General features: G+C 43.9%; 1 protein-coding gene across 1 annotated transcript in view; it reads left to right on the top strand.

Annotated features, from left to right (window-relative positions):
• The window catches only part of LOC122929971 (dymeclin), a 231,439-nt gene extending 213,359 nt beyond the window's left edge, over positions 1–18,080 (top strand). Inside the window, exon 14 of the mRNA XM_044283443.1 lies at positions 17,607–18,080. Within this exon, the coding sequence (XP_044139378.1) occupies positions 17,607–17,756 (150 nt within the window). The 3' untranslated portion in view covers positions 17,757–18,080. The remainder of the gene's footprint in view (positions 1–17,606) is intronic.
• Positions 18,081–23,864: the final 5,784 nt, after the last annotated feature.

Genomic DNA, 23,864 nt, shown 5'->3' with positions numbered 1-23,864 from the left:
TTTCCTTTTTTATATTGACATTGTAACCCTTCGTGTTTCATAACTCCTCCAATTAAAAGTTTGTTGTTTTTTTTTTGTTCCTGTGGACCCCAAGCCAAAAGACATCTCACATGTTTGTTAAGTGCTATCACGCTGAGCCTCCGTGAGCTGCGGAATGGACCTGGCAGTTCTGCTGTTTGCATGGTGCTATTTGGCTCGGCACTGATAAGCAATAGACAGTCTGGCTCCTTCAAGGAGTCTCTCAGTAATGTCTGAGCACTCGGCAGTTCGGAAACCCTCTGGCTGACTTTCCCCTGTGGACTGTTCATTTATCAGGAAATGAAATTGGTTACAGGGTTACTCACATTGCCAAACCTCACTGACGAAATCAGAATTGTTCCTGCTTAAAGGAGTGGCAGGCCCTCGTGTTAACCCTAGCAGGAGTGCTAAATAGTAGGACAGAGCCCCCCACCACCACCACCTTAAAAATGTACTGCTTGTCACTTTTTGGAGACCAGATTTTGAAATTATAATGTATTATTTATTATTTTTCTTTTTTTTTGTGGGTGGGGGGTCTGCATCAGATGGTACCCCCATCTCCATTCGATGAGGTGTCCACTGGCAGACTTGCTCAGCTATTTCCATAACTTCTCTAGAACATGTCTACTTCTTCGTTCATTCTTCACCTGGATACATCGGGGACCCGTGTTCTTGACATAGATACTGGACCGACAACTGTCAGATATTTTTGCCATATATTCTGGATATGCCATACAGAAATGCCAATTAAAAGAGCTATCTCAAGAAGACGACCCCTGTTCCTATGGCAGGGGAGTCCTGCACTTGGGACAACCTCTTCCATTCTGGCAGAAGCAAGCTGTCCTTGTGTTGCATGGGCATCCAATCACCTGAATTGCGGCCGCGCAATACTACGTTTCCTTGCAGTGGCCTGGCTAACTGCATCTTTCTTCAGCACAATCAGCTCTTGTCTCGGGAGTGGGACCCAAAGTGATCAACTGATTGGCCGGGGGTGCATTTAAAGGAGTTGTGTGGGACTCGGATATGTGTAGTCTATCCTTGAGGTTCAAGAGTCAGACCCTCACTGATCTGATATATTGAGAACCTATCCTTTGGTTCTATTTGTTGGACCCCACCAATGTGATATTGATGACATATCCTTGAGTACTTGGTGTCTGAACCCACCCCTCATATTGATGATCTACCCTTGAGTACCGGGTGTCTGAACCTCACCCCTAATATTGATGACCTACCCTTGAGTACCGGTGTCTGAACCCCACCTCTGTTATTGATGACATATCCTGGAGTATCGGGTGTCTGAACCCAACCCCTGATATTGTTGACCTACCCTTGAGTAATGGGTATCTGAACCCCACCTTTATTGATGACATATCCTCAGTTATTGGGTGTCTGAACCCCATCCTATCTGATATTGATGACATTACCTTGAGTATTGGGTGTCTGAACCCACCCCTGATATTGATGACCTACCCTTGAGTACTGGGTGTGAACCCTACCTCTGTTATTGATGACATATCCTCAGTTATTGGGTGTCTGAAGCCCACCTATCTGATATTGATTACATATCCTCAGGACATATACACATCCATGTTTATATTTGAATTTCCCTGACATAAAGTAGGAATCATAGAGGCACGGAGCTTTTAATGCCTTGTCCTACCATTGTAGAAGACCATAGTCTTCCTCTCCCAGCTCTAGGAAGATTGTAATGTACTGGTTGATATGAGGGACCATGAGCATGGTGAGGGATTACCCTTGTGGTAGTGAAATCACATTTGAAGTCGGTGGGGGGGGGGGGCCACAGGAATTGCCTTCTCAGAAAGTGGCGATTCTTAGGAACCCCATGTCATGGGGTAAAGAGAGGGATACAAAACGGTTTATATTTAGAGATGGTGGTGAATAGAGAGATCACTAATTATCATGTTTTAGTTGTCCTTGGCTTTGAGAACTTTGATTTATTTGGTTTTCTTGCTTTTCTTGAGCGATTTTCACATACTTCTCGTCTGCCTGCTGGCACGCTCCATTTACTGTTTGAAGTTATTACATGGAAAACCTGAGGAAATATCTGAAGAAGGGAGTTTAAGGAGCAGCCAAATAACATGTTTTTTTGTGTTGTTGTTTTCAAATTTGAGGAAATTTTGGCCCATTGACAAAATTCCCCGTACCCCAGTCAGATTTGTCACACAAGGCTTATGGCCAGGGGATCTCTCTTATTTCACAATGTCAATTAATCTTTCGTAGCAACTACATTGAAAGGGATTGTCTTATTACAAACTACTCCTTCAGAGCGAGACCTGCTGGTTCAACTCCCCTGACAAATGGCGGGTCTTGCTGGCGGGAGTGTCTGCTGGCTGCTCATGTCCCCTGCAGTGGCCACTCCAGGAAAAGTGTGGTATTACATGCACAGGTACATTCGACAGAGCAAGAACTGCTGGCTCATAAAACGCAGGTCCCAAGCCGGGATCCCCAATGTATACTTTCCATATGTGCTGGTAAAGCGGTTGTCAGGATGGGACAAGCCCTCTAGGGGTATTTCCAGTTGTTGAGTTATCTCCTATCCACTGATAGGACCCCCACCGAGAATTGGGACCCTGTATGCCTTGGAGCCCCCAAAATGAATGGAGCGACAGTTGGGGCATGTGAACGGCCATCTCCTTCATCTGTATGGGAGATGTATAGATAAGCGCTGTATTTGGCTGTCTCTGGAACTCCTGTACAGATGAATGGAGCGAGACCTGACGCTCTGTTTCTTTCTGGGGCCCCCAAGGGCTCCCTGTTCTCATGATCTGTGGAGGTCCCAGCGGTAGGCCCCCCAAACTAATAGTTATCCTCTATCCTGTGGTTAAGGGATACGTTTTAACAAACAGAATATCCCTTTAAGGCTTGTTTATAATGGTTGTATTGCACTTCCCGTTGTAACATCCCATTTACTGTCATCCATATGGTGTCCAAAGCCACTCCATTTTTAGGGAAGTGGCTTTATGCTTTATATGATTCTCTTATCAAATGGACCGCCCTGTATCTGCCTCTGCAGATACAGGGTTAGAGCTGCACTTTCTGTATCAGAGCCTTGGTCGACTTTTTACCTGACCAACCACATAGCTAAATGATAATATTTACAGGGAGTTTACATTTAATTCCATGGTAGCTGTGCAAATCTGTCTTCGGTAAGCTCCTGAGTTCCCCCTAGTGGTGGTCACAGGCTATTAGAATTTAATCATTTACACAATGGCTATGTGAAAGGATCTGGAGCCCTGCATGAGAAAAAAAAAACTAAGCTAAGCTTCATGTGATTTGACCACCCCAGCAAATGCTGAATCCTGTCCGGCTCCTCTACAGATGTTTCCATTCATACCCTGGTGCTAACCCGCAGTGTAGTATAGGAACATCCCACCCCTCTGAGTCTTGTGAGTGCTGAGGTGGATGTGGCGGCACAGTACACGTTGCCTGTAGGATGAACTCTCGGAGCCGTTTGCAAGACAGATTGTCTGTCTCCTAATGAAGACAGAACAAGTTCTCGTTACATCTGCAACCGTAAAGGTTATTAAGGTTCTGTAGACTAAGTGGAGCAGTGATTACCAGGAATACTTCCCCCTGCGAGTAGCTGCCTTTTTATTTTTGTCTTTTAAACTTTCCAGTGCACTTCTTGTACAAGTTCTTTCCTGTTTCTCTATTGGTTTATGGCAGCGGTATGTATGATACCACATGGGTCAAGAGCAGGCCTGACCCGCCCAAGCACGGCACAATGAGACATGTGGGACTCTCACATTTAAGAAAAATTAGAAGAAAAGAAAATGTAATAAAAACACAGATGGCAAAGCAGAATAATAATATATGCCCCCACCCCTCTCCCGAAGTTCATTTCCTTCTGTATACCTATAGCCAACACTTTTGATTTTTCATTACCCCTTATTGTTGCTTTAGTTTCTTGTAGATTATGATCATTCTGTCCTTCCTGTAATAAAAATTTGTTCTCCATGCACTCATGTCCTGGTAAGATTTTGAAGGACATGTGCTCTGTAAAAGCAGAGCTGCAGTTTAAAGTATGGGGGAAGTAACAGAATCATGAGCCTCTGAAGAGACAGGAAGTGGTTTTAAGACTAGCTCAGTCTCCAATAGACAATGCAAATAGCCTGGAGCCATTGATTATAGCTGTGTGATGGAGAAGAACAAGGTTGGGGGGGGGGGAGGCAGGTGGTGATATCTAATGGGCATCAGAGGTTGGATTGATGAGTCAGGACCTTTTAATGGTGGAGATGGGTGAGATGCCTTTTCTTCATAACTAAGACCCTCCATGTCCTTTATAAGTTTAGTCGCTCTCCTCTGTACTTTTTCCAGCTCCAGGGCATCCTTTCTATTGACTGGTGCCCAGAACTGAACTGCATATTCCAGATGAGGACGCACCAACGCTTTGTAAAGTGGCAATAGTACATCCCTGTCCTGCGTGTCCATGCCTCGTTTAATACATGATAATATCCAGTTAGCCTTTAGAAGCAGCTGATTGACATTGTATGTTACTTAATCTATGATCTACAAGGACACCCAAGTCCTTCTCTACAAGTTCATGCCTCTCCCAGTGTTACCTAGCCTACTACATATGATGCACAGAGAATATTACTACCAAGATGCAGAACTTTACATTTAGCCACATCTCATTTGCCAAATGGATGCCCAAACATTCAGAGAGTGTCCAAGTCACCTTATGTGGTCTTGGACTCAAGGTCTGCAGACCTTAGATAAATCACTACCAGGAGAATGATTGACTTCATAAGGCACAAAGTATATATGTATATATGCAAGAAGTGAGAGACGAAGAGGAAAATAACTTTTGGATCTGGACCCCTTATCTTTCAAAAATCTAATGTCACTGTAAAATATTTTTGAATTTTGATTATTTTTTAAATGCAAGGAATGAACAAATAAGCTCTCGAGCATGGTCTGTGAGTGGTGGGATTCGTGCCCTCTCCCCATGTGGCGGACATTACGTTCCGTCCTGCTGGTTATCATCCATATCTGCAGGCAGAAGTGCTGTGTATGCTGGCCTCGCATTAGGACTGAATGGGAGCTTGTAAGTTATCACGCAGCCTTTCCAGGGCATATAGATTGTGGAGCCAGAGGTCTGCAGCCTGAATAGGGGGTATTAGTCAGCATGTCCTGAACTCAGACAGATAAGGGTCCGCTTCCCGGCCTGCTCTGATCGCACAGTTAAAGTCTGGTGACAGAAAGTCTGTCTCTGTTTTTAAGCAATTGTTATCATTTTTTCCCTATTTTCTATATTTACAAGTCTGGCCGGGGTTACAAATGTCCAAACAAAGCCAAGAAACGACTTTTTAAGGTCTGACTGTCCATTATTATCGTGCAGCCGCGCTCCCATGGCATCTATTCATCCTCTGTCTCATTATATTTGTATTAGGACCGGCCCCGGAGATTTTCGCTGCTTCTCTTCAAGATACAAGTATTTTTCTGATTCATCACCAAGCATGATATAATCTTATGGCTTCTGGGTGGCAGCGGCTGCTGAAGATTGTGCCTAAGGGCTCATTCACACGACTATATTTGTGTCCGCAAAAGATGCATACAGCACACTGTGTGCTGTCGGCATCCGAACTTCTGTTCCGCGGCCCCGCAATTGCAGACAAGAATAGGCATTTCTATCATAGGGCTGGTCGTGGGCGTTCCGCAGAATGCACACAGCCAGTATCCGTGTTTTGCGGCTCCGCAATTTACGGACCGCAAAACACACATTGTCGTCTGAATGAGCCCTAAGTGTATGGGGCACAACATCCCTGGCATAGTCAGGGCATGTGTCACTGGAGAAGCCAGACTGGGGGCGATGAGCTGATTGCTGGGGAGACTTGATTCGAGGAAGGAGTTGCATTACTTATCTCAGACTAATCCTGATTTAGAGGGATTGTCCAGAATTTTTATATTGATGGCTTATCCTAAGAATGGACCATCCATATCTGATCAGCAGGGTCCGACACCCTGCACCCCTGCCGATCAGCTATTCTACAGTTGCTTCCATTGTAACCAACAGAGTTGGAATTAAAATATACTGTATATCCCGAAGACACAGTACATGCTGGATCCTTATAGTGCATCATGCATGTCTGGTCACCGCTCTACGTACCGTATGAGTAGTTGCACATGGCATACTGGTTTGTTTTGCAATGCACCATAGACACATATAGAAATAGGGAAGTTGTCCTAGACTATAAGATCAGGGTATGGGTCACTGTCAGGACAGACTCCTCTTTCGATTCTATGAATAATAAAGTGATGCAATAAATGACATGTAAACATTCCCGTAAACACCACGTTACAATACCACATCCCATAGAGATGTATTACGCATTTTGGGGTTTTCGTTTGTTGCGGAACTTACTGTCTGTCTCCATTTGGCCAAGTTGCATAATTCTCTCTCTTCCTAGAATCGGTGTTGTTTTTCATGACTCTCTTCTCCAGTTGACCCATGGATGGTTTGCTTGATGCAGTCATTTGGAGCGTTTATCTTAATTGGCCACAGACAATAGAGTTTTCTTTTTGGCAGGACCCACCATTTTTTTCGACAAACACCCACAACAATGATGTGACTCTGGAGCCAGACAGATGGTGCCAGCAGTTTAGGGAAGGAGGAATCTAACAGTTTGCGTTCCGGTTTGTTTCAATTTCTACCCCGGAGATCAGCAGTGCCAAGGGTAAATGGTGGCTGCTTATCTCCGTGGCCAGATATAGTGGTAGTGAATATTTGTGCGGTGTCAAAAGATCTCGTTGATTTTATGCATCTAAAATAAAAATTTGGAAAATAGCCTTTATGCAAAAGCTCTGGATCTCTTCCGTCTTCCTCTTCGATACTGTGTGTAGAAAAGGGAGCGGAGTAACACCTGACTACAGGGTCAGACTGCACAGAGTTGTTTGTAGGCTATCCATGGGGCTATATAGGTCGGCACATGTGCTGTATACACAAAATGCTTGATTTTATTAAAGATTATGTTCAGTGTTGATTCATTTTTTATTTTAGATGGAGCAATCCAACAATGGCTTCATAATGACTAATTATGAAAGGTAACATGATACATCATTTGCTCCAGGCTCTGAAAAGGTAGCAGAGAAGACTTAGAAGTTGTAGACATGTTCATACCGTCTGCCATTAGAGACAGAGTGCATTTAATGTTGAAGTCTGATCTGGGTTAACATATGGGAGCCACACACATTGTGTGTATTACATATCACAAAAATACTTTTGCAGCTACAGGATCTTATTGGCGCCACTTCTGCAGCTGCAGGATCGTATTAACACAACATCTACAGCTGCAAGGTTAGGTGGACACCGCTTCTGCAGCTGCAAGATCTTATTAATGCCACTTCTGCAGCTACAGGATCTTATTGGCGCCACTTCCGCAGCTGCAGGATCCGATTGACAAAATGTTTGCTGCTGCAGGATCGTATTAACACAACATCTACAGCTGCAAGGTTACGTGGACACCGCTTCTGCAGCTGCAAGATCTTATTAATGCCACTTCTGCAGCTACAGGATCTTATTGACGCCACTTCTGCAGCTGCAAGATCTTATTAATGCCACTTCTGCAGCTACAGGATCTTATTGACTCAACTTCTGCTGCATCTGCAAGATCTTTTTGACATTGCTTCTGAGGCTCCAGGATTATATTGACACCACTGCTGCAGATGCAGGGTCTTCTTAACATCTCTTCTGCAGCTGCATGTTCTTCTTGACAACGCTTCTGCAGCTGCAGGGTCTTATTGACTCAACCTCTGCAGCTGCAAGATCCTCTTGACACTGCTTCTGCTGCAGGATCTTAGTGACACCACTTCTGCAGCTGTAGGATCCTATTGACACTACGCTGGTTCTTCTTGATACCACTTCTGTAGCTGCAAGATCGTATTGACCATCCTTCTGCAGCTGCCGGATCATATAGACACTTCTTCTGCAACTGCTGGATCTTATTGCCATCGCGTCTGCAGGATCCTAACGCCACTTCTGCAGCTGCAGGATCTTATTGACATTGCTTCTGCAGGATCTTAGCGCCACTTCTGCAGGATCTTATTGACGCCACTTATGCAGCTGCAGGATCTTAACACCACTTCTGCAGCAGCAGGATCTTATTGACATTGCTTCTGCAGGATCTTAACGCCACTTCTGCAGCAGCAGGATCTTATTGACATTGCTTCTGCAGGATCTTAACACCACTTCTGCAGCAGCAGGATCTTATTGACATTGCTTCTGCAGGATCTTAACGCCACTTCTGCAGGATCTTATTCACGCCACCCACTTCTGCAGCTGCAGGATCTTATTGACGCCACGTCTGCAGCAGCAGGATCTTATTGATACTGTTTGGTATATTAGTGGATAACCTTATGTAGTGCATGTTCTGCTTCTAGGTCGGCATCTTTGGCATCAGTTATACACATATATAAACATATCACTTATATCTATTTTTTCGGTGTTGGGGACAGAGGAGGGCCTCCTGGAGTTTGGGCGAGGGTCACAGCGCATCCCTCAGTGTCACTGATATTAAGTGTCACGAACCCCTAGAGTGTCCCTTTGGCCTTCCCTTGTACAGCCGGTGACTCTTGTTTTCGTAGCATGATACAGGAACAAGACAGATGAGATAGAGAAATGAAACAGGAAGAGAGGACAGTCACGGTGAGTAGGTGCTCTGGAGCCAGACGCAGGACAGTAATAGAGAAAATATGCACTCTGGTAATGTGAGGTTTCACTTAAACCCCCGAGAGCCTTCATGTCTCCGCTGCCGGGCTCTGGTGTGCAATCCCTTGGCACCGGGTAACCAGCAGGGGGTGAAGCTATGTATAACACACCACTGAAGGGCTGCATTCTCTATACCAGAGGGCTTTATAGGAGTAGTAGTTCCACAACAGCAAGACCGAACATGGCTGTTATACCGTGCATGGCTTCTGTAGCGAAGTGCAGGAAATTATTGCGTTACTGGGTTGTAAAACTGCTAGAAAATCAGTATTTGCTTATGTGATTTAGCAATCTAGTCGCTGGTGAGAGAGGAAAGAGCCCGTAGAAGTGTTTGCGGTAGGTTCTTTCTTACATATCTAGTCTTACATCTGTTCCAAGAACTTCCTGTGGCTTTTGATAAAGTCACGTGATTGGAACGGCAGACAGTCTGCAATGTATTTGGACTGTCTCGTTTTTGCACCTCTATCCAAACCACCGACTAGCACTTCTGCTTTTAGCTCACGCAATGTTCTGCCGTCTGCATATTGTGCGCCGTTTTTTTTTTTCTTTCTTTCTTTTCCTCTCTCACTGTCTCTGGGTTGTAAAAGCGAAAAAGCATATAGTGATCCGGCTCAGAAGGGAGAAAGACGCCATCAACACGCAAGTTGTATAACGCAAGCTCAAGGCCGGCCGTTCTCACAATGTGTACCGCACGTAATCTCGTCACTAAGCGACCGCACTTGCTTTATTATCCTTTACAGGGGCTTTTCAAAACATTTGTAGACTATCCTTAGGGCCCCCTCTCCAATAAAACTGCCTCTCCGTGATGCACAGGATTGTTTTAGATGGAATTAGTGAAAAAGTAACATTATCTTGTTTCCTATTATATGAGAGTTATAAATCAATTAGGACCTATAGGTACTTGAAAGGCAGGTGGCACTTTCTATCTCTAGACTATTATTTAAAGGGAATGTGTAATCTTGAACTTTTTTTTTTTCTTTCTTTCTTTTTCATGTGACTTATATTTAAAAAATAAATCCTAAAACCTTGCAGTTTTCCCTCTGGCCATTGAGCCTATGTCAAGACCTCCTGATCTGTACAGATGAATTCTCAGCAGTCATCTCATTATTACTGCAGGCAGGATTACAATGACCCCCTCACTTACGGTGTTCTACTCTTCCCTTATAGATTGTAAGCTCTTGCGGGCAGGGTCCTCTACCCCGCTGTACCAGTCTGTTAATAGTTTCTTGTTTGTTGTGTTTTTATATTAATAATAATATTATTAATAATAATAATAGTAAATGACAGATAAATTATATATACAGACAACACAGCATCCAACATTCACAATAGGTGATGGACACAGCTGTCCTCCTCCCCCTCCCCGCGCAATGACCACCGCACAGGTCACAGAGCATGTCTAGGCAACTCTCCCATAGAAAATCCCACCATAATCTTGCATAGAAAGTAGAATAAAAAATAAATAAAGGATATCTGTCACTTTATGGTTTTAATTGGAACAAAAACATAATAGGTGACACATTCCCTTGAAAGTAAAAAAATAAAAGCTGATGAATAATTGGTAGGCCAAGAGTCAAAATCATGAGATAGCAAATAGGGGGGGGGGAGACGTCGGATATTTCGAAATTCCAAGAGCAACAGACAGCCGGCCAAGTGACACTGAGCTCCCGCAAGATAAGGTTCCCCTCCATTATTAATGCCACGGTCAGCTTCACAAACCTTGTCATCCCTGTTGTAATCATGTTGCAGAGTGGCAGTTTATTATTAGGCCTAGCCACATCCTTATAAATAATGAACCGGGTCATGTATTATCTCCCCCGGCAATTACAGCAATGAGGCTTTTTATCTCTGCCCCTGTTGACTCAAGCAACAATTAGGAGCAGACACCAGGCCGGTTCTCATGGCTTGTTCAGTGCCTGACATCAGGCTCACATGAGTGGTAGCCATCCCGGATGATAGGGAGTAGGATCATCTACAGGTCACACCATCCACCACACTGTCTCCTTTGTTTAACCACTTTGGAGCCACCTGTTCCGTCCCAGCTTACTTGGGTATTTAAAAGGGTTTTCCAGAATTTATTTTACTAGTGATCGGTGGGGGTCTGACACCCGGGACCCCACGATCAGCTGTTTGGAGAAGGCAGTGGCATTCCTGTGAGCGCCGCGGTTTTCTCCGTGCTTACCAAGCACAGCGCCGTACATTGTATAGCGGCTGTGTTTGGTATTGCGCTCAGCCCCATTCACTTCTATGGGGCTGAGTAGGTCATCAGTATTAAGGGCTCATGCACCCAAACATGTGCCAGCCGTGTCCCGTATTGTGGCTCGCAAAACAGGCCCGCCATATACAGGCACTGGCTGTGTGCGCACCGTATCACAGATGCGGACACGTTCACTTGAATGGGTCCGCAATCTGGAAGATACAGAGCACAAGGCCACGGAAGCACAATGGAGTGCTTCAGTGGCATTACGGACTGTGCCTATGCACTGTAAAAAAAATAAAACATGCTCTATTTGTGGTGCGGACACATACCAGTTGAATCACACGGATTTTGCGCAATTTGCAGTCCCCAACGTATGGGCGGCACACGTTCAGGAGCCCCCTTTAAAGGGGTGTTCTAATCATAGCCTGTTGTGGCATGCCACTAGGAGATGCCATTTTACTATGAACAGTCTCTGGGACGCCCCCATTGATTCAGAGAAGGAAAGACCCTAAGTCACCGCAAACCTCACAGATAATTACCATACAGAGAATAATGAGAAGAAAACAACAGGGACCTCATTGATTAGAAATAGAAATTCATCTCATGGTTCTGATGCATACGAATCTTATGTACAGGACATAAACCACCAGGAAATTCCTGGGAGATGTGAAATTCGGGCTAAAGCAGATCATATAACGAATGTTGGATGAACCTTATGATTTCCGTTCTTCTGCTTCGTTAAAGGATCGGAAGAACCAAAATAACGGAAGTGCCGGAATCGACAGATAACCGACTGAAATGGAGCCTAACAGACCCCTTTGACTATAATGGGATCTATTAGGTTTCCTTTTATGGAGAAAGTTATTTTTTAGCTGAGGAAAAAAGTCCTGTAGAACTTTTCTGTTGGCTATTTTTGACGGACTCCATAACGGAAGCCCTAAATGGCGCTTCTGACATAGATGAGAATGTAGCCTTATGCGAATGGAAGTGTCCAGACTCCCCACAGTGGCAGGGGAATTGGGGAATGAAGGTTCGAGCATGTTGCATTTCACTATGCCAGATCCTCCTCTTCTCTAAAGCCCTTCTGCCAACGGGGATCCATCTGTGCCCAGTGGTGCCCATCTGTGCCGGCTGGGGTCTAGTAGTGTGCTCCTCTGCCGGAACAGACTTCTGGATTTACCTGCAGCAGATGTGAACCTACCCGAAGAAGAAGTTCTCGTCATAAATAAAAGTATCCTCCAAGGTATTCACCTTAACTGATAGATTATATCAGAAAAATTGGGAGAATTGCGAAGCCAACATTGAAGCTTTCAGTCATCGCACCCTCAAATAGCCATCATTAGATGTCAGTGGTTACATCAGGGATGATATTCAGCAATTAAGTGCACATTCATAACGAGCTCCATCCATCTCCATAGCCGTGCATGCTCTACCTCCAGCCCCTCATCACCTCACTTGTCGTCTTTTATAAAGAGATGGACAGAGTCGCCCTTCACTCACCGACCACTTCAAACTGCTGGCGGAGCTTCGTGAGGTTGTAGAGCGGCAGGTTACAGGGTCCAGCTTAGCGGATTGGCACAGGGTTAAAAGAGCCTTTTCATTCTGTAACTGCTCCTTCAAATCTGCCTGTGATCAAAAGTTATTAAGTTTTACCTTTTGACAGCGAGCATGAGGTGAGCTTAAATCTTGGCCACGAACGAGTCCACATCAGTAGGACTTTGTAACCATACCTCTTAACTGTGCTACATCAACATCACCGGCCGTCATCAAGTTGACAAACGGTTTCCAGGCTGCGCTGTCAGTTCTGGCACTAAATAACGGCTTTGTCTTTGATTTCACGGACAGTGACATCCTGACCGTTCTGTAAAACTTACATGCAACGCTGATATTTTATGGTAGACGTACATAACTATTCTCATGTTTCTGAATGTGGATGACGGGGGGGGGGGGGGGGGGCAGAAGACATGCCTGGAAGAAAGCAGTTGATTTAGAAACTGTGTCCTGTATCAGAAGGGTTGTTTGTGCATTCAAAGACATTTGTTTAGAAATACAGAAATTTGGAACAAACTTCTAAGAAGTTGCAATTTACTACTGTAGTACTGCCTTCAATGTACAAGAATATACCTACTATAATACTGCCTCCAATGTACAAGAATATAACTACTATAATACTGCCTTCAATGTACAAGAATATAACTACTATAATACTGACTCCTATGTACAAGAATATAACTACTATAATACTGATTCCTATGTACAAGAATATACCTACTATAATACTGATTCCTATGTACAAGAATATACCTACTATAATACTGCCTCCTATGTACAAGAATATAACTAGTATAATACTGCTCCTATGTACAGGAATATAACTACTATAATACTGCTCTTATGTACAAGAATATAACTACTATAATACTGCCTCCTATGTACAAGAATATAACTAGTATAATACTGCTCCTATGTACAGGAATATAACTACTATAATACTGCTCCTATGTATAAGAATATAACTACTATAATACTGACTCCTATGTACAAGAATATAACTACTATAATACTGCCTCCTATGTACAAGAATATAACTACTATAATACTGCTCCTATGTATAAGAATATAACTACTATAATACTGACTCCTATGTACAAGAATATACCTACTATAATACTGCCTCCTATGTACAAGAATATAATTACTATAATACTGCTCCTATGTACAGGAATATAACTACTATAATACTGACTCCTATGTACAAGAATATAACTACTATAATACTGATTCCTATGTACAAGAATATACCTACTATAATACTGATTCCTATGTACAAGAATATACCTACTATAATACTGCCTCCTATGTACAAGAATATAACTAGTATAATACTGCTCCTATGTACAGGAATATAACTACTATAATACTGCTCTTATGTACAAGAATATAACTACTATAATACTGCCTCCTATGTACAAGAATATAACTAGTATAATACTGCTCCTATGTACAGGAATATAACTACTATAATACTGCTCCTATGTATAAGAATATAACTACTATAATACTGACTCCTATGTACAAGAATATACCTACTATAATACTGCTCCTATGTACAAGAATATAATTACTATAATACTGCTCCTATGTACAGGAATATAACTACTATAATACTGCTCCTATGTATAAGAATATAACTACTATAATACTGACTCCTATGTACAAGAATATACCTACTATAATACTGCCTCCTATGTACAAGAATATAATTACTATAATACTGCTCCTATGTACAGGAATATAACTACTATAATACTGCTCCTATGTATAAGAATATAACTACTATAATACTGACTCCTATGTACAAGAATATAACTACTATAATACTGACTCCTATGTACAAGAATATAACTACTATAATACTGCCTCCTATGTACAGGAATATAGCTACTATAATACTGCCTCCTATGTACAGGAATATAACTACTATAATACTGCCTCCTATGTACAGGAATATAACTACTATAATACTGCCTCCTATGTACAAGAATATAACTACTATAATACTGCCTCCTATGTACAAGAATATAACTACTATAATACTGCCCCTTATGGGCAGTAATATTGACCTGACCGGCTAGTGTTGATATCAGCCTGGTGGTACCATACGGTAGGTTCATCTTTCTGCAGAGTCTTGGACAGCAGTGACCCGGACAGTTATGAGAATTGGATAATCGCGGTGTCAGAATACACATGGGAGATGGAGGGACTGATAATATCCATTTCCTGCGTAGAGGAAATCAGTGGTAAATTGTCTTTTCTCAGGCTAATGGCGATACATTGAAAGCCCTCTGTATTATGGAAACTTAAAGGTCCAAGGGAGAAAAAAAAAACCTCCATTATGTATGATTCCCGAGGAAATGGCATTGTGACGCTGTGCTGAATGGAGGGTCTCATGTCTGCTGCACCATAGGAGACAATGGCGTGCTCTGCAGAGACTAATCACTCAGCGCTTGTATGATAGCGCCATTGTCTGTACAGGGAGTTTTCATTATCCGTCCATTCAATGACTTGTAGTGTTTGTATAGTAGGTGGTAAACATGTATTCGCCATCTATGAGAGCAGACATTAACCAGTTCTGCCGCCGCTCTTCCATTCACTCAGTGGCTTTCATATCTTACAAAGATTTTTCTCCCCCCCCCACACTATTTCCCGGCTCGCAGACTTCAATGACTTTTTCCCCATTGTTTCTGTAATGTAAGAGCCGAGTACTTTACTTTATGTTGTGCTGAGGACTACATGACAGCAGCTGAGAGGGTTCAGATCGGAGCAACTTCTCCCACCTCTCAGAACCAGGATGAGCTCCACAAAAACACGCACTGGTCCTGAACGGACCGGCAAACACAGGAAATAAAGTCCATAAAAACTTTGAAAAAATTGACCAAATATTTTTGCTCACCCCAAAAATCAAGAAAGGTAGTAAGCACTGTAGTTCAGGGGAAAATCCGGTATCTCATTGGTGTGATAATGACCATTAGGTCAACAGCTGTCCACACTGATGGGCACCTTCTGATCATCCTAATGGGCATGGTTCAGTAGAAGGAGGAGAATCGGCAGCTACCAGGCATATCTGATGCTCTCTATCTCTAGAAGAAACAAAGGGCTCATACAGATAAAATCCAGGCTGCCCATGTTTTTCTAGATGCCCCCAACAGAACGCTAGTCGCTAGCAGTGGGCTTCAACCTGTGGATCTCCAGAATGCATTCTTGGAATTGTAGTGACCCACAGGGTCTAGAGCTGTAGTCTTAAAAGGAGTGTTATTAGAAAATGACCCATTGTTTAAATAAAGTTTTTATGTTATCATAGTTTTTATTTTTGGTGGTTTATTTTATTTATTTTTTTATTCCTTGTTGCTATCTATATTTAAAGAAAAAAAAAATCCTAAAATCCTGCACATTTTGCACCAGCTAATAAGCTTAAAGGGAGTCTGTCAGCACAGTTTGCCATTATACACTGCTTACATAGTACTGTAGCATAAGTGTACATGAGTCAAATGGTACTCGCAAGTGCCCAGGGGCGGCGTTTGGGCTGTAAGTGCCCAGGCAGCTCTGCCGTCTTCTCACATAACCCCTCCCCAGCCTCCTTGGCCCACCCTGTAAGCCTCTTGCGTCATCCCATGTACTGGATGAGATCCTGCCGGCGCATGCGCATTGCATGGAGCGATGCTGCCCACAATGGTCATCACAGTGGGCTAGCGGGATCTCGGCCAGTGCACTGTATGACGCAAGAGGCTGGGGAGGGGTTATGTGAGAGGACGGCAGAGTTGCCTGGGCACTTACAGTCCAAATGCCGCCCCTGGGCACTTGCAAGTACCATTTGACTCATGGACAGTTATGCTACAGTACTATGTAAGCAGTGCATAATGGCAGACTGTGCTGACAGACTCACTTTAATAATATGTGAAGACTGCCTGTTTGGTAGACATGGCTTTTCAGCAGTCATGATTGCAATCACAGTTTTCACATATATATATATATATACACTAGACATTATGCCCGTTATAATAATTGGCCGGGGCGCAGAGCAATCATCACACCACGCTCCGGCCGATCAACGCCATCCGCACAGACCACACCCCGTGCGGCGAAGGCGGCGCATGCGCACTGGCTGGACGGTGGCGGGGGAACTGTGGCAGGAGCAGGCGGCGGCGGGGGAACTGTGGCACTAGCGGACCGTGGCGGGGGAGCTGTGGCCTGCCTATAGGGTGGCACCCTACAGGGAAACTTGTGTGTAGCGCTGTGTCCGTGTGGAGCGATGTGTCCTGATTTGACGCCGCGCATGCCCAGTGCAAAACTGGTGACACGGACGCAGCGCACTCACACAGGGATTTTATTATTATAGATACATATATAAATAGAGAGAGAGAGTTAAAGAGGTTGTGTCGTGGCTTAATATTGATGGCCTGTCTTCAGGAGAGGTTATCAATCTCAGATCTGCGGCACCCCCTGCTGATCAGCTGTTTGAACAGGAGGCGGAGCTTGTGCACTGCTTCCACTTCCATCTTTAAATGCTGTTAACAAGATGGCCGCCTCCATAATCTTGTACAGGAAAATGGAATTACATTATTTATTTTTTTTTATTAAATCATAAAATAAAAACAGGAAAGACCATCAATATAAAAAAATTATAATTAAAACCCCTTTTAATAGACAGGGACTGCTGCATGTGCAGCCTCCTGACAGGGTATGGTTATCCATATTCTTGAGGTTTTAACTACTGGGATCCTCTTCTATCCCAAGAATTAGAGTGCATGTCCTATCTACTATGACTTAAAGGGCTTTAGGACAAAACCCCTTTGATGGAGAAGTTAGAATATAATTAACAGCCCAATCAAAAATACGTTTTCAAAAAACCTCTGTGATGGATCCAGGCCACCCATGTAAAACCACAGCCACTGGAGGCTATGGTATGGATGGCCGGCTCTGCTACCCTCACGAGAACAGATGGTGGCCAGGGGTTTCTGATGTTGGAGCCGTCTCCAAGTGTAACAGTGGTTGTCTTCATGAACTTTGCTCTGCTGCCCTCGCGAGAAAAGTGTAAAAGTGGTTGTCTTCATGAACTTGGCCTCATGCTGCCTTTTATAATAACCTACCTTTTTTCTCCCGTAGAAATTCCCTGAGCTGAAGTTCAAGTACGTAGAAGAGGAGCAGCCCGAGGAATTCTTCATCCCGTATGTCTGGTCCTTAGTTTACAACTCCGCTGTTGGACTGTACTGGAACCCGCAGGACATACAGCTTTTCACTATGGACTCCGGTTGAGTTGAGACAATCGGTACAGACTGAACTTTGTGGGATATCTCCGCTGCATGGAGGGGGGCGTACAACCTTGCGCCCTGCAAAGTGTGGTCTTCTTCGGACCTTCCTTCCCCCAATACTAGGCGTCATGCTAAGGTTTGACGCGATGGCTGGCTCTCACACCGCGACCACCTAGCGTCCTAAGTTCTAGGGTTTCTTTCTATTTTTCCTTCTCCTAATTATGATGATATATATTTTTATTTTGGCAGAACAGGGGGAGGTTTTAAATATATCACTGTATATATCTAAGTTTGCGTTTGACTGAATAAAGCTGTGAATGTAACAGCATGTACGTCTTTATATATCTTGCTATGTGAGGTACGTGCCGCTGTGTGGTACTTATGATAAACACCGCGGTCACAGGACAGGCAGTGTTGTCCATAGACATGAGGATAATTACTAATAATCTGACAGGGCTAACGCATTCGGTTCCGACCTATGGAACTTTCTTCCAGTGGGCAGAACAAGAACTGGACTTGGTTCATACTGATCAGTTGGAACTGTACAATGAGTTGGATTTTCACTTGTCCTTAGCTTGTGGTTCCTCATAATATAAGTGACATCAGATGTTTATGGCATCCACTTATCTCCCCACCTCTTCCATTCACCTTTGGCCAAGCTGAACACACATGTTATGATGGAGTCCAGGATGTCCCATGTATATAGTTAATGAAAGGAGGGAGGGCCTAAATGCATAATCAGTGTAGGACCCATACTCTTTCTGTATCCCAAATCCTAGGAGCATCCTAGTCCATGCTATAGTTGGAACCGGTGATATAGATTTGGCTATGGACACCTTCAGGGCATTTTTTTTATGAATTGCATTCTACTCATTTTGGGCTCAAAATCATTTTTTCAATTGGCCTTTATTAAAAATGTTCGGCTGTTTTTGAGATACAGGGGTTAAAAAAATCAGTCTGTTTGTAGAGTATCGCTTCATGTGAAGCCTTATCTCTGATCTCCTGACTTCATCACACTTATTACATATTCTGATCAGTTTGATACGTTTAGCTATAATGAATGTTTATCAGGTCAGGAGAGTCAGGATAAGCCTGTATTACACTGGGCAGTTTTTCCGCAGATAATCGCTAACGAGCTCTCTTTAGCGATCATCTGGCAGTGTAATACTGACAATTGCCTGATGAACAAGCTCGATCATCGGACAATCCAAATCTTTTGACATGTTAAAAATTTATCGTTTGCAGGCGGCAGATCGTGGTGTCTAATAACGATCTGCTGCCGGCAAACCACTGTACAGCATGGGGCCGAGCGATGGGATAGCGATCGCTCCCTCCGTGCTTCAGAGGAGATCGCTGCATGTAATATCATCTGTCTCCTCCGCTAGCGAGCAGGCGATTGCTGGGAGGGAACACTTCCCTCCCGACAGTTGTCTGCCACATCGGGCTGTGTAATATAGCCTCAAGGCTTTACATGAGCCATCAGCTGAAGGGACTGAGAAGTGATAATCTGCAAACATACAGATTTTTTTTTTTTTTTTTTTTGCCCATGTTTCTCAAAAACAGCCAAACATGTTTAATAAGACCAATAGAATAAAATGCAATCATAAAAATTTGCTCCGAAGGTGTGTGTCCATGGCCTTTAAATAGGGGATGAGTTTTTCCACCAGTGACAAGTGGTAAGTGATGGTTTTACACTTGTGACATATTTCAGATTGATTTACCATGCAGTAGTCTCATTATCAGAGTAGATTACTGCTACAAAATATATCCATTAGTATTAGTAATTTCCAACATGTGGCACTTGGCCTGTTAGAAAACTACAACTCCCAACAAGTCCTGATAGCCACAGGCTGTCAGGACATATTGAGAGTTGTAGGTCTACAACAGCTGGAGAGCTACGGGTTGGAGATTTCTGCCTTATGTGCTTTGGTTTGCCGCTCCCAGGTACCCGTGACCTGCTGACAGGTACTTTTTTTTATTTTCCCTATGTAATTGCATCGGCGTGCGGGGACGTGAATACGAAGTCCACTCTGTATATAAACCATATTTATTTTGATATTGAGAATATACAAGCTAGCATGGATATTTTTGACTGCATACCTTTTTTATAACCCTCCTTCGCCCTCTTTCTGCTTCATTCATCATACGCAGCTTTCGGCTTGAGAGGTACAGGGGCGTTATATAACCACAGATACTTCTGGGGAGAAAATATCAAATCTGCTAATGTCACATTCACGACAATCAGGTCCTTTTGGATATTGAGTTTATATAATCAAATTATAAAAAAAAATATAATCTAAAAAAATTCTTAATTTTAATATTTAGAGATTTTTTTTCCCACAAAGTTATTAAAGAATGAGAAATTTTGAGAATTCATACATTTTGTGTGATCACATGTGTATGGACTTTCAAAATCTGCCAGTATGTGGAAAACATTTATGATCTGATTTTTTTATTTATTTTTTATCCCAATATTCTCCCAACTTTTTGGAAAATCTGGTTATAGATGCGTCTGGATGGAGCTCTTGGCTTTATTATGTATGGTATGATAATTTTTGAAATTTTGGGGCATTTCCTTACAGGTTCAGGTCATAGCTGGCCATAAACAATAAGTAGCAGGGGTAGAAATCATCATCCTTACCTGCCACCTAAATGTATGAACAGTTGCTTCTAAAAGGGGTTGTGCCACCATTACCTGTTAACGTAATATAATTCCGCATGGAAAAACTAGTTACTTTTAAATCTTACATTCTGTTGTGAGATATTCTCTTCATAATTATTGTGTCCCCCTATTGTTTAATCTGTATAGTAATTTGCACGTCCACCTAATGAGGTGGTCACACATGCCCCGTTCTTCAACTGCTGCCAGCTGTATCTACAGTTAGATGCTGTAGCCAGTCTATGAGCTGTGTGCTGCGATTGGCCAGTGCTGCAGCAAGGGACACGCCTCCTACAAAAAATCAGTCCAGTACAACAGACGGAGCTAAGACACCGGAGCCTATACCGGGCGAACGGAGCGCGGCCCAGGCATACTAGTAAGTGCAGGGGGACCCCTGGGCGCCGCTCTGCCCACAGGTATAGTTCGTTTTTAGTTTGTATACTAGTGAAAGGTCCTCTTTAAGCTTTGATAGAGAGAGCTGCAGCAATAATGACACACTCCTTGAGCTGAGATAGGGAGAAGGCTGCAGCAGAAAGGACACCCCTTTAGCTGTGACAGGGAGAGAGCTGCAGTAGATAGGATAAACCTCTTGAGCTGTCATAAGGAGAGAGCTGCAGCCGAACAGACACCTCCCCTGAGCGATGATAGGGAAGAGCGGCAGCAAAAAGGACAGACCCCGTGAGCTGTGATCGGGAGAGAGCTACTCCAGACAGGACATACCCACTGAAAAAGGACACGTCCCCTGAGCTTCCAGGCTGACGATAATCTAGCAGAGCAATTGGAGGAGTGAATGTGAAGATCTCTGGATCCATGTGCGGTACAGGGCTTTGTTAGAGATTGTCATGTACTATATGATGTCTGGTTTATAATTTTTTGCATCAATCATGGCATAACCCCTTTAAGGACATGAGGTTATGCTGGAGAGCAAGCCAAGAGTCTGGTCTAAGACAGTTTTTAGCCATGGAGGACTGCAGGGCATAGCAGCTAAAAGAGTCATGGGTGCCTTGACCTAAACTTTACAGGTCCTCTATGCCAATGAGGTCATTAGGGGCCCCAGCAGTCGGGTAGATCAGGCCTGTCAGCTGTGTGGATTCATGTTTTTAGCCTTTTTGTCTTTTTTCATTTTTTTACCTGTTCTCAGGAGAGTGCCGTGCTCTGCTTGACTTGAGCTCCGTTGTGCTAATGCTGACCTGACCCCTCAGCTTCTTGGGCCCCTTGCTAAAAAAAAAAAAAAAAAAACGCTTCGAAAGAGGTTTTAAACACTGCCGTGTGCGTTCATGTTACACCATGGGTGAAATGTACTCTGTGAAAAACAATAAAATTACCTTTCCAAAAAATCAGTTTGTCTGTATCCTCATTTGCAACCTACGGCCGTTACAAAAGTACACGTATCACTGTAGAACCCAGTGCTTAAAGGGGTTGTCCGGGATTGAGGACTTTGTTCCATTAGTACAAGTCAGACATACATATAACATACATCCATGTCCTACCTTTTCCACATGTTTCAGAAGCCCCATTTTCTTACAGGAAATTCTTTGCCGGAAGTGAACTTTTCTTCGACTCAGTGACGTAGCGGGTCCCCTGCAGGAGCGCTGAAGCCTCTTCTTCCGGCTGCTCAGGGAGCCCGGTGACGTCACCAGCACTGATGGGCGGGCTTTAGCGCTGCTCTAGCCAGTAAAACAGCTAGGTCAGCGCTAAAGCCCGCCCATCAGAGCCGGTGACATCACCGAACACACTGCCGGGCGGAAGCCTCCACCCCGCAGTGTGTTATTGTAAACAAAAGAGCCTTTGTCCTGCGCGATTTAGCACAGCGCAAAGGAGAGCATCGGAGCATGAACTGCTCCGATGCTCAAGTCAGGGGGGCTGCCGGGGTGAAAATAGAGGTTTGTCCGGGTTCAGCTCCGAACCCGGACAACTCCTTTAAATACTCTGTGCACTGGTACGACATCAAATATATGGTTGTAACCACACCTCCATTGTGTGTTCTGCCAACATTTTGGATTAAAAGGTGATCCCTTAATGGGAAAAGATGTCAGACTAGAACTGTCAGGTTACAGCGATCTTCCTGGTGATGGGTATGTAATACATGTGTATGGACACACACCCCACACCCAGCATTTAGGTAGGACTGTGCCAGGTCCCTGCCTGATGTCTGGATATCTACAGCGTTAACACTTCATTAACACACAGTGACTCATCCCGGCGGCCTCTCCTTTTATCGGTCCCTTGTTACAATCCCTCTAATGAGATCTCAGCATGTTCCTAGAAGCACTTTCACGTCTCAACCACAACCTCATCTCGCACCGGTACCACTTCTCGTTACTCTTCCCGGTGCATGGCGACCCCAGTGCGAAGTAAATGCTGCATCTTAAAGGGGGCGTCTGAGTTAAAATCTGCCTAGTGCCCCTAAGTGTGAAAAAAAATAGTAAAAGACATTATACTTGCCACTTAATCTCCTGTTATATGGACTGACTGAACAGGCAGTTATCAGGAATGAACCGTTTAAAGAGCACCTGTCAGCAGGATCAACCCATTTAAACCATCCATACTGTCGGGATGGGTTGATCCTGCTTATTAAAATGATACCAGTCAGCTGTAGCGCTCCGAAGCAAAAATACATTTTTTTCCCCCCATTATGCATATGAGGACTTCCGTGCACCGAGGGGTGGGGCCAGCACTGGAAAATTGAAGTGCACTGAGGGGCTAGGTCCCTGCCCTAGGTGCACTGAAGACCTAATTTCCATAAGGAATAAAAGATGGGTATCTTTTCATTCAACAGGATCAACTCTACCAGACAGTACAGCTGGTTTAATAACCTGGATGCTGCTGACCAGTAATAGGCTACTGCCATCGCTCATCCTATAGGGAGCAATTGTTAACTGGCAGCTGATCCCAGGGACTATCTGTGGTCGGCAAATGATTAAATGTGCCAGAGGAAAGATGCAGTCGCCTGCGAACAAGCAGGTGATCGGTGGCACATATACACAGGGCAGTTATTGGACATGGGTGTTCCCAGGGACGTTGGTTCCAGATAATTGTCCCTTCTGCCCATATAGTCTCTAGAAGGGGGAGAAGAGGGAGATGCGGCTTCAGTTTCTCTATCCCTCGGTGATGAGAGGGGAGGGTGAGCTGTATGAAGTAAACATTTGATTGGCTCAGAGGACTCCACAGAGCGGTGACATCACATAAGGAAGAGCTTGCACCCTCTGCAGTGTATAGCAGCCTGTATTCTGCATATATGGACCTACAGTGGTTCCAAGATTACATATCACATCACTGGTGCAATTCCCTAATGTTTTATTATAAGTTCTTGAATACTGAGCGGCCTCCATGTCACGTTCTGTCATTCCTTCCTGAGCCTGAACCAATATTCTCCATTCTCTGTACCGCAGCATATGGAGTATTCTGGGCGATCCGGCAGCCCTGGGGGCCCGGCGCTGACAGCCAGTGTAA

The sequence above is a fragment of the Bufo gargarizans genome, chromosome 1, assembly GCF_014858855.1.
Source record: "Bufo gargarizans isolate SCDJY-AF-19 chromosome 1, ASM1485885v1, whole genome shotgun sequence".
NCBI lineage: Eukaryota > Metazoa > Chordata > Amphibia > Anura > Bufonidae > Bufo > Bufo gargarizans.
Note: the sequence above shows the minus strand (reverse complement) of the source record. Positions and strands in the feature narration are given on the sequence as shown.